Here is a 13,324-nt window from a genome sequence, read left to right on the forward strand (position 1 = left end):
ACACTACACTGGTGACAAGCTGTCATCTTGTTTGGTTGGAACAAAATCCTGCACCTACAACGGACCTTTGTGGAATAGGTTGGGGAACCCTGGTATAAAATCCTCAGATAGACTTTGCGATTTAGTTTAGAGACGTTACCTGCCGTGAAGCTGTAGTGAACTCGGAAGCCGATGCCCTCCAGCTCTTCGTCGCTGTAGAAGCGGATCCACATGAATCGTCCGCTGGAGAGGACGAGCCCGGGACACTTGGCACCGCAGAAGCGATTGATGAGCGGCGAGAAACTGAAGGGCCCGTCGCGCACCTCTATGTGGTCGAATCGACACTCGAAGGACGCTTCGATGTAGAAGGACTTGTTGAACAGCAGCTCGATCCTTTGCCGGGGGAGCGCTGTGGGTAGATTCATACTGCTGTTTCTTTACATCAAATCCAGTGATTGTGGACACCAGAAGAGAGCACAACCACATGCAGTAGTGTTGTATTTTTACTAAAAATGTCCCGATCGATCGGCATCCCGATCACGTCATTTTCAAAGTATCGGAATCGGCAAAAAAATATCGGACATGCCTTTTTTAAATATACGTATATATTAGGGCTGCCAAAATTATCGCGTTAACGGGCGTTAATTATTTTTTAAAATTAATCACATTAAAATATTTAACGCAATTAACGCAGATGCCCCTCTCAGACACATTTAAATGACTGTACAGTGAAACGCTCACTTGTTAATTGTGTTTTATGGAGTTTTGCCGCCCTCTGCTGGCGCTTGGGTGCAACTGATTTTATAGGCTTCAGCACCAATGAGCATTGTGCAAGTAATTACTGACATCAACAATGGCGGGCTACTAGTTTATTTTTTGGTTGAAAATTTTACAAATTTTATTCAAACGAAAACATTATGAGGGGTTTTAATATAAAATTTCTATAACTTGTACTAACATTTTTCTTTTAAGAACTACAAGTCTTTCTATCCATGGATCGCTTTAACAGAATGTTAATAATGTTAATGCATTCTTGTTGATTTATTGTTATAATAAACAAATACAGTCCTTATGTACTGTATGTTGAATGTATATATCCATCTTGTGTCTTATCTTTCCATTCCAACAATAATTTACAGAAAAATATGGCATATTTTATAGATGGTTTGAATTGCGATTAATTACGATTGATTAATTTTTAAGCTGTAATTAACTCGATTAAAAATTTTAATCGTTTGACAGCCCTAATATATATACTTTTTAATTAAATCGTTTTCTAATTGTATTTATCGTTACAGACAAAATGTCTTACACTCATCCAGAGTCTTTAGATTTGGCTTTAAAGTAGGGCTATCAAATTTATCGCGTTAACAGTGGTAATTAATGTTTTCTTTTTTAATTAATCACGTTAAAATATTAAACGCAATTAACGCATGCGCGTCACGACTCACTCACGCATTGTCGCGTTCAGTCTATAATGGTGCCGATTCACCTATATGTAGAGCTAAAAGGCAGCGTAAAATGAGTAGAGTGAATTTTGGCAGTCTTCGGAGCCTTTTTTTAATTGGCTAAAGTCTTAAAATCCCTCTCTCAACAATTAGTAATATTGTGGGAAAGCAATGTGGGGAAGAAAGGCTGTAGTTGAGTTTTTCTTTACACCCTATGTTATTTCCCAACGCAGAGAAGATATATAAATTGGTCCCAATACGCAGAGTCATGGTTGCACTTCCCATCATGCATTTGGGATGGCCACAGTATCATTTACTGAAAGCTCAACAAATACACTAGATGGCAATATTTAGTCACAATATACAAAGTCACATTCATCCTTTAACAATTACAAGTCTTTCTATCCATGGATCCCTCTCACAGAAAGAATGTTAATAATGTAAATGCCATTTTGAGGATTTATTGTCATAATAAACAAATACAAGACTTATGTTCTGTATGTTGAATGTATATATTCGTCCGAGTTTTATTCATTTTTTTTTAATGCATTGCCAAAATGTATACAATCAGGAAAAATTATCGGAAATGATTGTAATTGAATCGGGAGCAAAAAAAAAAAGCAATCAGATCGGGAAATATCGGGATCGGCAGATACTAAAACTAAAACGATCGGGATCAGATCGGGAGGAAAAAAACATGATCCGAACAACCCAAATTTTTACCTTCCAGCACATACAGGCACTCCTTATTGGGCGGGTAGGTGTTGGGGTAGTTAGGGGAGCTGAAGCTACCACCATCCGCATTTCGCACCCAGTTCCCGCAATAGCGAGAACGTGAAGGTCTTGGAGATGGTTTCACCCCTTTGGACGCGGCGCCGCCATCTGTGCAACAGTACAAAAAATACGATGTCCGTAAAGGATTAGTCAGCAGAACATTTTTCGACATTCTGGGGAAAAAAGACCAGAGCTTCACTTGGCAACAGTTCCGTTGATAAGAATACTAGCAATGATCAGGACAGCAGAGGCTAATGTGTCATTAACTGTTTTGCAACAATACCAAAAAAAAAAAGCGATGTCAAAGTAGTCCTGCAACGATTAATCGATCAACTCGAGTAATTCAATTAGGAAAAAAAGCTTTAAATCAAATTTTGCTGCTTCGAGGATTCGTTTAATTGGAAAGGCATTGTAATGGTTAGTTTTGAAGTTGTTTGCATTTAGTTTTGTTGATTTTCGTGGATACACTGCCCTCTAGTGGCAGCAGTGAATGTGACAAACTGAACCTCATCCAACATGGATGGATCCAGCTGCTCCCTTTTAAGACCAACATAAGGTTGTAAGTTTTTGTTTGAGCTAATATGTTTGTTCATGTATTTGTAATTTAGTTAGGAAGTTTTCAAGTTATTTATACTTTTTGTTTTTGATGGAATATGTGTTTGAACGATTTGTTAAGAGCATTGTAAAACCAAAAAAAGTTTGTATTTTATACCATTTAAGCTAGCGGACTTTTGCTATGAAAGTTACCAATTTGTTCTTTTGATGTAATTCAAACACAAGGGTGTAGGTTTGCATAGGAACGGTAGGCATATAAGACGACCAACTTTTCAGGACGCTCAAATTGTCCCCACAAACTTTTAAGCAACCTTATATGCATGATATAATAAGTTGTTATATAGGTCATTTGTCTTCCCATATGTTGTAAGGATAGAACTGACCCTACCATTATTAAGTGCATTATTTTCATCATGTACAAACTTACAGTGGGGCAAATAAGTATTTAGTCAACCACCAATTGTGCAAGTTCTCCTACTTGAAAAGATTAGAGAGGCCTGTAATTGTCAACATGGGTAAACCTCAACCAAGAGAGACAGAATGTGGGGGAAAAAAACAGTAAATCACATTGTTTGATTTTTAAACAATTTATTTCCAAATTAGAGTGGAAAATAAGTATTTGGTCATCTACAAACAAGCAAGAATTCTGTCTGTTAAAGAAGGTCTAACGTCTTCTAACGAGGTCTAACGAGGTCTAACGGGGCTCCACTCGTTACCTGTATTAATGGCACCGGACGACTGAATCTGCAACAGATAAAACGCTTGGTGTAAAGAAATTAACTGTGGGAGCAATTATTAGAAAATGGAAGACATACAAGACCACTGATAAGCTCCCTCGATCTCGGGCTCCATACAAGATCTGACCCCGTAGCGTCAAAATGATAACAAGAACGGTGAGCAAAAATCCCACAACCACACGGGGGGACCTAGTGAATGACCTACAGAGAGCTGGGACCACAGTGACAAAGACTACTATCAGTAACACAATGCGCCGCCAGGGACTCAAATCCTGCACTGCAAGACGTGTCCCCCTGCTGAAGAAAGTACACGTCCAGGCCCGTCTGCGGTTCGCTAGAGAGCATTTGGATGATCCAGAAGAGGACTGGGAGAATGTGTTATGGTCAGATGAAACCAAAATAGAACGTTTTGGTAGAAACTCAGGTTCTCGTGTTTGGAGGAGAAAGAATACTGAATTGCATCCGAAGAACACCACACCCACTGTGAAGCATGGGGGTGAAAACATCATGCTTTGGGGCTGTTTTTCTGCAAAGGGACCAGGACGACTGATCTGTGTGAAGGAAAGAATGAATGGGGCCATGTGTCGAGAGATTTTGAGTGAAAATCTTCTTCCATCAGCAAGGGCATTGAAGACGAGACGTGGCTGGGTCTTTCAGCATGACAATGATCCCAAACACACAGCCAAGGCAACAAAGGAGTGGCTTCGTAAGAAGCATTTCAAGGTCCTGCAGTGGCCTAGCCAGTCTCCAGATCTCTACCCAATAGAAAATCTGTGGAGGGAGTTGAAAGTCCATGTTGCCCAACGACAGCCCCAAAACATCACTGCTCTGGAGGAGATGTGCATGGAAGAATGGGCCAAAATACCAGCAACAGTGTGTGAAAAGCTTGCGAAGAGTTACAGAAAACGTTTGGCCTCCGTTATTGCCATCAAAGGGTACATAACAAAGTATTGAGATGAACTTTTGGTATTGATCAAATACCTTTTTTTCCACCATGATTCGCAAATAAATTCTTTAAAAACGCGCTCACACCGACTCAGCCCCGACAGAAATACATGTCAACATCATGCCGCCCCCTTCAAAGAAGGGGCTATTAGAAGTTTTTTTTTTCGGCCAGCAGCAGCCACTGTAAGTAATTTAAAAAGACGACAATGTTGTAGAGGTAGGAAAGACACCACTAAATTTGCTACTTAAAGTTCGACCTGGATCAGAGTTAGCATAACATTAAATTGTGTGAACTTGCTAACCTGCAAAACTCGAGTAGGAAGCTTCTTAGAGAGACGTGTAGTTTGTGTTTTCTACTGTTAACGTTAATTAAACTGTGAGAAATGTAGTAAACTCTGCTGGAAACTCTACAACTACAAAAACGTTAGCAAGAAGCTGCTTAGAGAGAGGGGTGCTTCATAACCTCATATGTTTCTCACACAACACAACATACTCATACACACAACATAATCATAATTAACTATGTATATAAAACATGAAAATAAAACAATGAGGGGTGCCGCAGGCTACCCACACTAGTGATCAGCGTAATGACCAAATCTGTTTGGTCTTATTAGTGTCACATCCCGAGCAAAAAGTGTACATGCAAATTATGCTGTTATACCATCCCCTAGTCGCGTTTAATGCTCTTTGAAAGTGCAATATTAGCAAGCCTTTGTTATACATTCCTAAAATTTATTTAATCTAATCCGTTTACTCCATTATTCGAACTAATTGATAAATTAAGTAATCGATAGCAGCAGCCCTAAATTGAAATATTCTTCTTTTGTGAAGTCACAATATATGGCGGAAAACACAGACAATACTGAAAAAGCAGTTTCTGCTCTTGCACCCTCTTTAAAAGAAACTGCTGTATTTTAAGCCAAAACAACTGTTGTGTTTGATAGAACAATATGTCTATTTGCTGCATTTGCAGATTCATGGCGCAATAAGCCCCCGAACTATTTTTAATTTGTCCGTTTTACTCTGGAAACCCCTGTTTACAGACGTCGCGCAACCGCTTTTGTTTCAACCCAGCCATACAAAGACAGTAAGTAATAATATTTATTATTCGAAATGTCTGTCATTTTTAGCGTAGAATCATTAATTGATGTCTAATATTTAGCAAAAAAAAAAAAAGACTTTAGAAAATTATTCACTCGCATATTTTAAACTTTTAAACAAATTACGTCACAATGAAAAAAATTGGCGTCTGTATAAAAGTCACGGATATCTACCTCATTACTATCGCTTAATTGTATTTTTTTTTGGTGTTACTGTCGCATTTTCCCCAATATTTTGATGATAAATAATCGATCCAAACAAAGAAAAATTGGGGGGGGGGAAGTTTAAAAGGGTAAATATATGAAAAAGAACATCTCGACCACTCCTTGATGTCTGCGATTTCTACATCACGACTCTTGTTATATTACCATGTTTCACCCATAAAATCCCCCAAAAAATCCGGCTCTGGCCATTCACAGCTGTGTCTTCACAGTCGGTGATACATGCTACATGGAGTTTTTGGATCGAAACAAGGTTAGTACACGAAAATATCTCTCACCTCCAAATAGGGTTTTGCTGTTTAATTTTTAAAAAAAAATTTTTTTTTAAATACCCTCCTGTTCAAAATTTTTCCTCTCCCAGAATATTGAGATTTTAAGCTTTCCAATGATGTATCACACATGCATATCAGACAATTTTGAAAGTTGGCCAAATTGGGTGTCTCAAAGCGGAACTTCAAGTCACCTGAGTGTTTTCTGCCATACATATAGACCGAGGAGGGAACTAGTGTGATAATATGTATGTGTTGTCAAGAAAACAAGCTGATTTTTATCTTACCTGCAGTCTTTTGAGCCCGAGCAAATCCCTCCTCAATGAAAAGGAGAAGTATCCAGACTGTAAAGGACGGCCGCAGACAGCACATGAGGACGAGAAGGGAATGAAAAGGAAAGCCAGACAGTGCTTAAAGGGATTTGTGGGCCTCCACTTGTTGTCTTTGGCTCGGAATATATATGAGAGGGAGAAATAAACACAGAACTTTTGTGCCATCTGCTACCTTGAGTCTCATTCTGAGTTTTATAGTTTTCTATTATTGTCTATCTATTTTGTCCACTAATATAAGTCACACGCTATTCTCATTAAAATATGAAAACCTATTAATGTTTAGGTGGTATTAGTTAAAACAGACACTGTTTTTACATCTGTGTGATTTTGACAAAGATCAGATCACGTCTGATGGGGATTTTATGCAGAAATGTGAGAAATTCCAAAAGGTTCAGATACAGTGCCTTGCAAAAGTATTCGGCCCCCTTGAATCCTGCAACCTTTCGCCACATTTCAGGCTTCAAACATAAAGATATGAAATTTAATTTTTTTGTCAAGAATCAACAACAAGTGGGACACAATCGTGAAGTGGAACAACATTTATTGGATAATTTCAACTTTTTTAACAAATAAAAAACTGAAAAGTGGGGCGTGCAATATTATTCGGCCCCTTTACTTTCAGTGCAGCAAACTCACTCCAGAAGTTCGGTGAGGATCTCTGAATGATCCAATGTTGTCCTAAATGACCGATGATGATAAATAGAATCCACCTGTGTGTGATCAAGTCTCCGTATAAATGCACCTGCTCTGTGATAGTCTCAGGGTTCTGTTTAAAGTGCAGATATCATTATGAACACCAAGGAACACACCAGGCAGGTGCTAGATACTGTTGTGGAGAAGTTTAAAGCCGGATTTGGATACAAAAAGATTTCCCAAGCTTTAAACATCTCAAGGAGCACTGTGCAAGCCATCATATTGAAATGGAAGGAGCATCAGACCACTGCAAATCTACCAAGACCCGGCCGTCCTTCCAAACTTTCTTCTCAAACAAGGAGAAAACTGATCAGAGATGCAGCCAAGAGGCCCATGATCACTCTGGATGAACTGCAGAGATCTACAGCTGAGGTGGGAGAGTCTGTCCATAGGACAACAATCAGTCGTACACTGCACAAATCTGGCCTTTATGGAAGAGGGGCAAGAAGAAAGCCATTTCTCAAAGATATGCATAAAAAGTCTCATTTAAAGTTTGCCACAAGCCACCTGGGAGACACACCAAACATGTGGAAGAAGGTGCTCTCGTCAGATGCAACCAAAATTGAACTTTTTGGCCACAATGCAAAACGATATGTTTGGCGTAAAAGCAACACAGCTCATCACCCTGAACACACCATCCCCACTGTCAAACATGGTGGTGGCAGCATCATGGTTTGGGCCTGCTTTTCTTCAGCAGGGACAGGGAAGATGGTTAAAATTGACGGGAAGATGGATGCAGCCAAATACAGGAACATTCTCGAAGAAAACCTGTTGGTATCTGCACAAGACCTGAGACTGGGACGGAGATTTATCTTCCAACAGGACAATGATCCAACACATAAAGCCAAATCTACAACGGAATGGTTCAAAAATAAACGTATCCAGGTGTTAGAAAGGCCAAGTCAAAGTCCAGACCTGAATCCAATGGAGAATCTGTGGAAAGAGCTGAAGACTGCTGTTCACAAACACTCTCCATCCAACCTCACTGAGCTCGAGCTGTTTTGCAAGGAAGAATGGGCAAGAATGTCAGTCTCTCGATGTGCAAAACTGATAGAAACATACCCCAAGCGACATGCAGCTGTAATTGGAGCAAAAGGTGGCGCTACAAAGTATTAACGCAAGGGGGCCGAATAGTATTGCACGCCCCACTTTTCAGTTTTTTATTTGTTAAAAAAGTTTAAATTATCCAATAAATTTTGTTCCACTTCACGATTGTGTCCCACTTGTTGTTGATTCTTGACAAAAAATTCAAATTTTATATCTTTATGTTTGAAGCCTGAAATGTGGCGAAAGGTTGCAAGGTTCAAGGGGGCCGAATACTTTTGCAAGGCACTGTATATATATATATATATATATATATATATATATAAATAACTGTATATATATAACTTCTGGAAGACATAATGTAAGTGTTAATATCTGATCATTTTGTTGTTAAAAATGGAAGAGCATTAAGAAAACAGATGGCAAACAATGTCCTGTTTCACTCACCTGTGCGTCTACAGGTTTGGGTTTCACTTTAGTCTTTGTCCAAGTTGTTTTGTTATATTGTTCGTTTGCTGTTTCTTTGTGTTTGTTAGCCATGTTGGATTGCCATAATCCGTCCTGCAGTTTTCTTTTGAGAATACATGTACATAATTTTTCCTAATGTCCTGCCACACCGAATTTTAGTGGCCCCTCACCTATCAAATCCCACTTGATACTTGTATCTGTGTAATACTAATTAAATCGTGGTCATTTAAAGTCCCACTTCTCTCAATTTAAATGAATTGGAAGTCTGTTGATGTCAAGCAATGAGCTGAATATGTATTATGATTAGGGCTGTCAAACGATTAAAATTTTTAATCGAGTTAATTACAGCTTAAAAATTAATTAATCGTAATTAATTGCAATTAATCGCAATTCAAACCATCTATAAAATATGCCATATTTTTCTGTAAATTATACATATATTCTGTAAAATAATTTGTTGGAATGGAAAGATAAGACACAAGATGGATATATACATTCAACATACGGTACATAAGGACTGTATTGGGCATTTCACTCTACTGTCATTTAAATCTGTCTATGCTGTCCTCACTCCGAAGCGTCTACTTTTTCCAAAGCTAGACAGCTAGTGAATGACGCCTTAATAATCAGACTTCTTCCTTTTTCATCTGATTTATTAATAAAATGGCCTCAAACCACTGTCCTCTTTAGACCGTAGTGAAACTACAAAAAAAAAGTACACAAGCATTGCATTAGCAACAACGTTAGCTTAGCACGCTATACAGGTTCACTAAACATAAACAAAAAGCGTCTCATACAAAAAATATAACATTTCGCTTACTAACATAATATGTACATTCTTTACAACAACCATACTTACGGACAAATCTTGTCCAAGGATCATATAAGCACAACATTACAACGTAGGCGTCAGCCCGAGACGTCGTGCAGCCATATTGAACTGGCAAGAAAGCAATAAACCATGTTGCAAAGCGACCACAAGAGTTCACTGTTAGACAGCATAAAAAGCCTTGCTGTAAAACTTACCAAAAGGCAGAATACTGTCTGAGCGGGACGTGCTTTAATTGCGTCAAATATTTTAACGTGATTAATTTAAAAAATTAATTACTGCGCGTTAACGCGATAATTTTGACAGCCCTAATTATGATATTAAAAAATAAATAAATTAGCTATTGGGTGTTATTGTGGAGTGTTTATCTGATTTTACTTGTCATAATTGTTTGCATCATTTTATTAATTTAAAATGTTAACCGTGGGTAATTTTTTAACACCAAATATTCACTGGACAACAATTATTTGATTATTTATTTATTATTTTTTTTGTTTTGTTTTGTTTTGTTTTGTTTTTTTGACGATTGTATGCAATTTTTGGTCAGATACAGTGGGGCAAATAAGTATTTAGTCAACCACCAATTCAAAGTTCTCCGACTTGAAAAGATTAGAGAGGCCTGTAATTGTCAACATGGGTAAACTTCAACCATGAGAGACCGAATGTGGATTAAAAAAAAAAAAACAGAAAATCACATTGTTTGATTTTTAAAGAATTTATTTCCAAATTAGAGTGGAAAATAAGTATTTGGTCACCTACAAACAAGCAAGATTTCTGGCTGTCAAAGAGGTCTAACTTCTTCTAACGAGGTCTAATGAGGCTCCACTCCTTACCTGTATTAATGGCACCTGTTTTAACTTATTATCGGTATAAACGACACCTGTCCACAATCTCAGTCAGTCACACTCCATACTCCACTATGGCCAAGACCAAAGAGCTATCGAAGGACACCAGAGACAAAATTGTGGACCTGCACCAGGCTGGGAAGACTGAATCTGCAATAGGTAAAAAGCTTGGTGTAAAGAAATCAACCGTGGGAGCAATTATTAGAAAATGGAAGACATACAAGACCACTGATAATCTCTCTCGATCTGGGGCTCCATGCAAGATCTCACCCCGTGGCGTCAAAATGAAAACAAGAACAGTGAGCAAAAATCCCAGAACCACACGGGGGACCTAGTGAATGACCTACAGAGAGCTGGGACCACAGTAACAAAGGCTACTATCAGTAACACAATGCGCCGCCAGGTTTTCAAATCCAGCACTGCCAGACGTGTCCCCTTGCTGAAGAAAGTACACGTCCAGGCCCGTACGTGGTTCGCTAGAGAGCATTTGGATGATTCAGAAGAGGACTGGGAGAATGTGTTATGATCAGATGAAACCAAAATAGAACTTTTTGGTAGAAACACAGGTTCTCGTGTTTGGAGGAGAAGGAATACTGAATTGCATCCGAAGAACACCATAACCACTGTGAAGCATGGGAGTGGAAACATCATGCTTTGGGGCTGTTTTTCTGCAAAGGGACCAGGGCGACTGATCTGTGTAAAGGAAAGAATGAATGGGGCCATGTATCGAAAGATTTTGAGTGAAAATCTCCTTCCATCAGAAGATGAGACGTGGCTGGGTCTTTCAGCATGACAATGATCCCAAACACACAGCCAGGGCAACAAAGGAGTGGCTTCGTAAGAAGCATTTCAAGGTCCTGGAGTGGCCTAGCCAATCTCCAGATCTCCACCCCATAGAAAATCTGTGGAGGGAGTTGAAAGTCCGTGTTGCCCAACGACGGCCCCAAAACATCACTGCTCTAGAGGAGATCTGCATTGAGGAATGGGCCAAAATACCAGCAACAGTGTGTGAAAAGCTTGTGAAGAGTTATTGCCAACATTATTGCCAACACAGGGTACATAACAAAGTATTGAGATGAACTTTTGGTATTGAACAAATACTTATTTTCCACCATGATTTGCAAATAAATTCTTTAAAAATCAAACAATGTGATTTTCTGGGTTTTTTTCCCCCACATTCTGTCTCTCATGGTTGAGGTTTACCCATGTTGACAATTACAGGTCTCTCTAATATTTTCAAGTGGGAGAACTTGCATGATTAGTGGTTGACTAAATACTTATTTGCCCCACTGTACACATGCAGGAGAGTTCCCTCTTAGCCAATTGGTTGCCAGGAATGCTAGGCAATACAATGGCAGAGTAGCTATAAGTATGTTCAGTAAACTCCGGGAGCTGCAAGTACCAGCCAAACTGTATTTTTGCCTCTGTATCCTGAAATTTCTTTCCTAACAAGAGGCAATATTTTCCCATTGAGGCGTGTCTTAACCTGAAAATTATGTATGTAGAGACGTTCGTGAGTTACCACTCTATCCATTCTTTTTTTTTTTTTTTTTTTAATCGTTGTCAACATTAGCTTATTTTTTGACATCTTTCCACATGTTGGCGCTTTTTGACTGTTGTACAGTAACACACATGTAATTTTGCATATTTTTAAAGCATCAACTATACTCCAACTTTTTTCACAATAATGTTATACAACAATAACAATACAAAACTTGTGTTTACAGGAAAAAATATGAAGTTAGAATTTGATTCAGCACCCCAAAATGACCTAAAAGCAAGCAATGCAACACCTTTTTTTTGCTGACTAGTCTTACCATTCATTCGTAAAGATCAAAGCGAATGACAACTTTATGCAAATATGATCACCAAGGAGCTACTCAATTCACTAATTCAACCAAATAAATGAACAAGAGAACATTTTACTCACCCGCGTTCATCCTCTCTGCTCGGATGTCTAGCGGTTTCTAGTTTGAAACTGGAGATGGAATTGACATGTTTACATCAAAGTTGTTGAGGCACGAAAAACGACGATTTCTCATAATAATCCCCAACGCCAGCAGATTGTCGAGATACCGATTCAGCACATCAGTTAGGAGGAAGAAGAGGAGGAGGAAGAGGATGCCACAAGAGGGGTTTAAGACTGGAGGGTGAGGGAGGGAGAGATCACTGCACATGTGCAATTACTACTGAACTTCAACATTTATCATTTTTTAACTCTTTAGGTGTCAATGACAACTATTACAAACTCAATTAAATATCTTTAAATGAGTTTATTACCAGTAGACGTCAATTGAAGCCAGTGAGTTAATCGTGTTCGAAAAATAAAATGACGCAACTACACATGACATGAAAACAAACATGCTGAGAAAAACCTGTTTTTAAGAGGCGGGCTCCCGCAGGTGGGGCCCCGTACGCCAGGAACCCCGGCCGCAGGGCGTTGGCACTCGCAGTTTTATTACTGGGGTTAAAAAGGCACTGAGCACACATCAAGACAAACTCCTAATTCGCAACCAGTACTTGACTGGGTACAGAGGTTTGTCAGTACAGACCCGAAAATCCCTCAAAATCAATAGGAAGTGACCCAGATATGGCCTAAAATCAACAGGAAGTGACCCAAAATCCACAGGGAGTGATATACGGAAGTTAACCGACCAACACAAAAGGATTCCCAACTATTTCTCCAGAAATAGCATTAAAGGGATCCTCTATTTTTAAGACAAGTAATTCTTAAAAGATGAATGTTAGTATGAGTTATAATAATTTGATATTAAAACCCCTCTTAATGTTTTTGTTTTAATAAAGTTTGTAAAGTTATTTTAAGTGATAGGTCGCCATTCTTGTTACGTCGCAGTGCGTGACGTCACCGGTCCCGTTGCCGAAATTCCAGCGTGTCATTCGTTAACTTTCCCAACATGTCGTCGGTTCTACCCTTCCTATTTGAACCAGATCTGAAAAGTGAAGAGCAGGACAGCACTGTCGGTTGTTCACAAGACGAGCTTCAGGGAAAAATGCGTGCTGCAAATACCTGATAAGACAAAAGTTGGGCAAAACTGATGCGAGAGAGTGCTGCGGTTGGGA

General features: G+C 38.9%; 1 protein-coding gene across 2 annotated transcripts in view; it reads right to left on the reverse strand.

The window, feature by feature from the left end:
- Nucleotides 1-13,324, reverse strand: part of neto2b (neuropilin (NRP) and tolloid (TLL)-like 2b) — a 193,725-nt gene that overhangs the window by 13,550 nt on the left and 166,851 nt on the right. Inside the window, exons 2-5 of one of the 2 annotated variants that reach the window (XM_057835868.1) lie at nt 12,174-12,386; nt 6,320-6,376; nt 2,151-2,309; nt 140-388 (exon numbers count right to left, since the gene is read on the reverse strand). In XM_057835868.1, coding sequence (XP_057691851.1) covers nt 140-388; nt 2,151-2,309; nt 6,320-6,376; nt 12,174-12,183 — 475 coding nt within the window. In that variant the 5' untranslated portion in view covers nt 12,184-12,386. Of the gene's footprint in view, nt 1-139; nt 389-2,150; nt 2,310-6,319; nt 6,750-12,173; nt 12,387-13,324 lie in introns of those variants that run through there. The other variant, XM_057835867.1, reaches the window with a different exon arrangement.

The sequence above is a fragment of the Corythoichthys intestinalis genome, chromosome 5 (genome assembly GCF_030265065.1).
Source record: "Corythoichthys intestinalis isolate RoL2023-P3 chromosome 5, ASM3026506v1, whole genome shotgun sequence".
NCBI lineage: Eukaryota > Metazoa > Chordata > Actinopteri > Syngnathiformes > Syngnathidae > Corythoichthys > Corythoichthys intestinalis.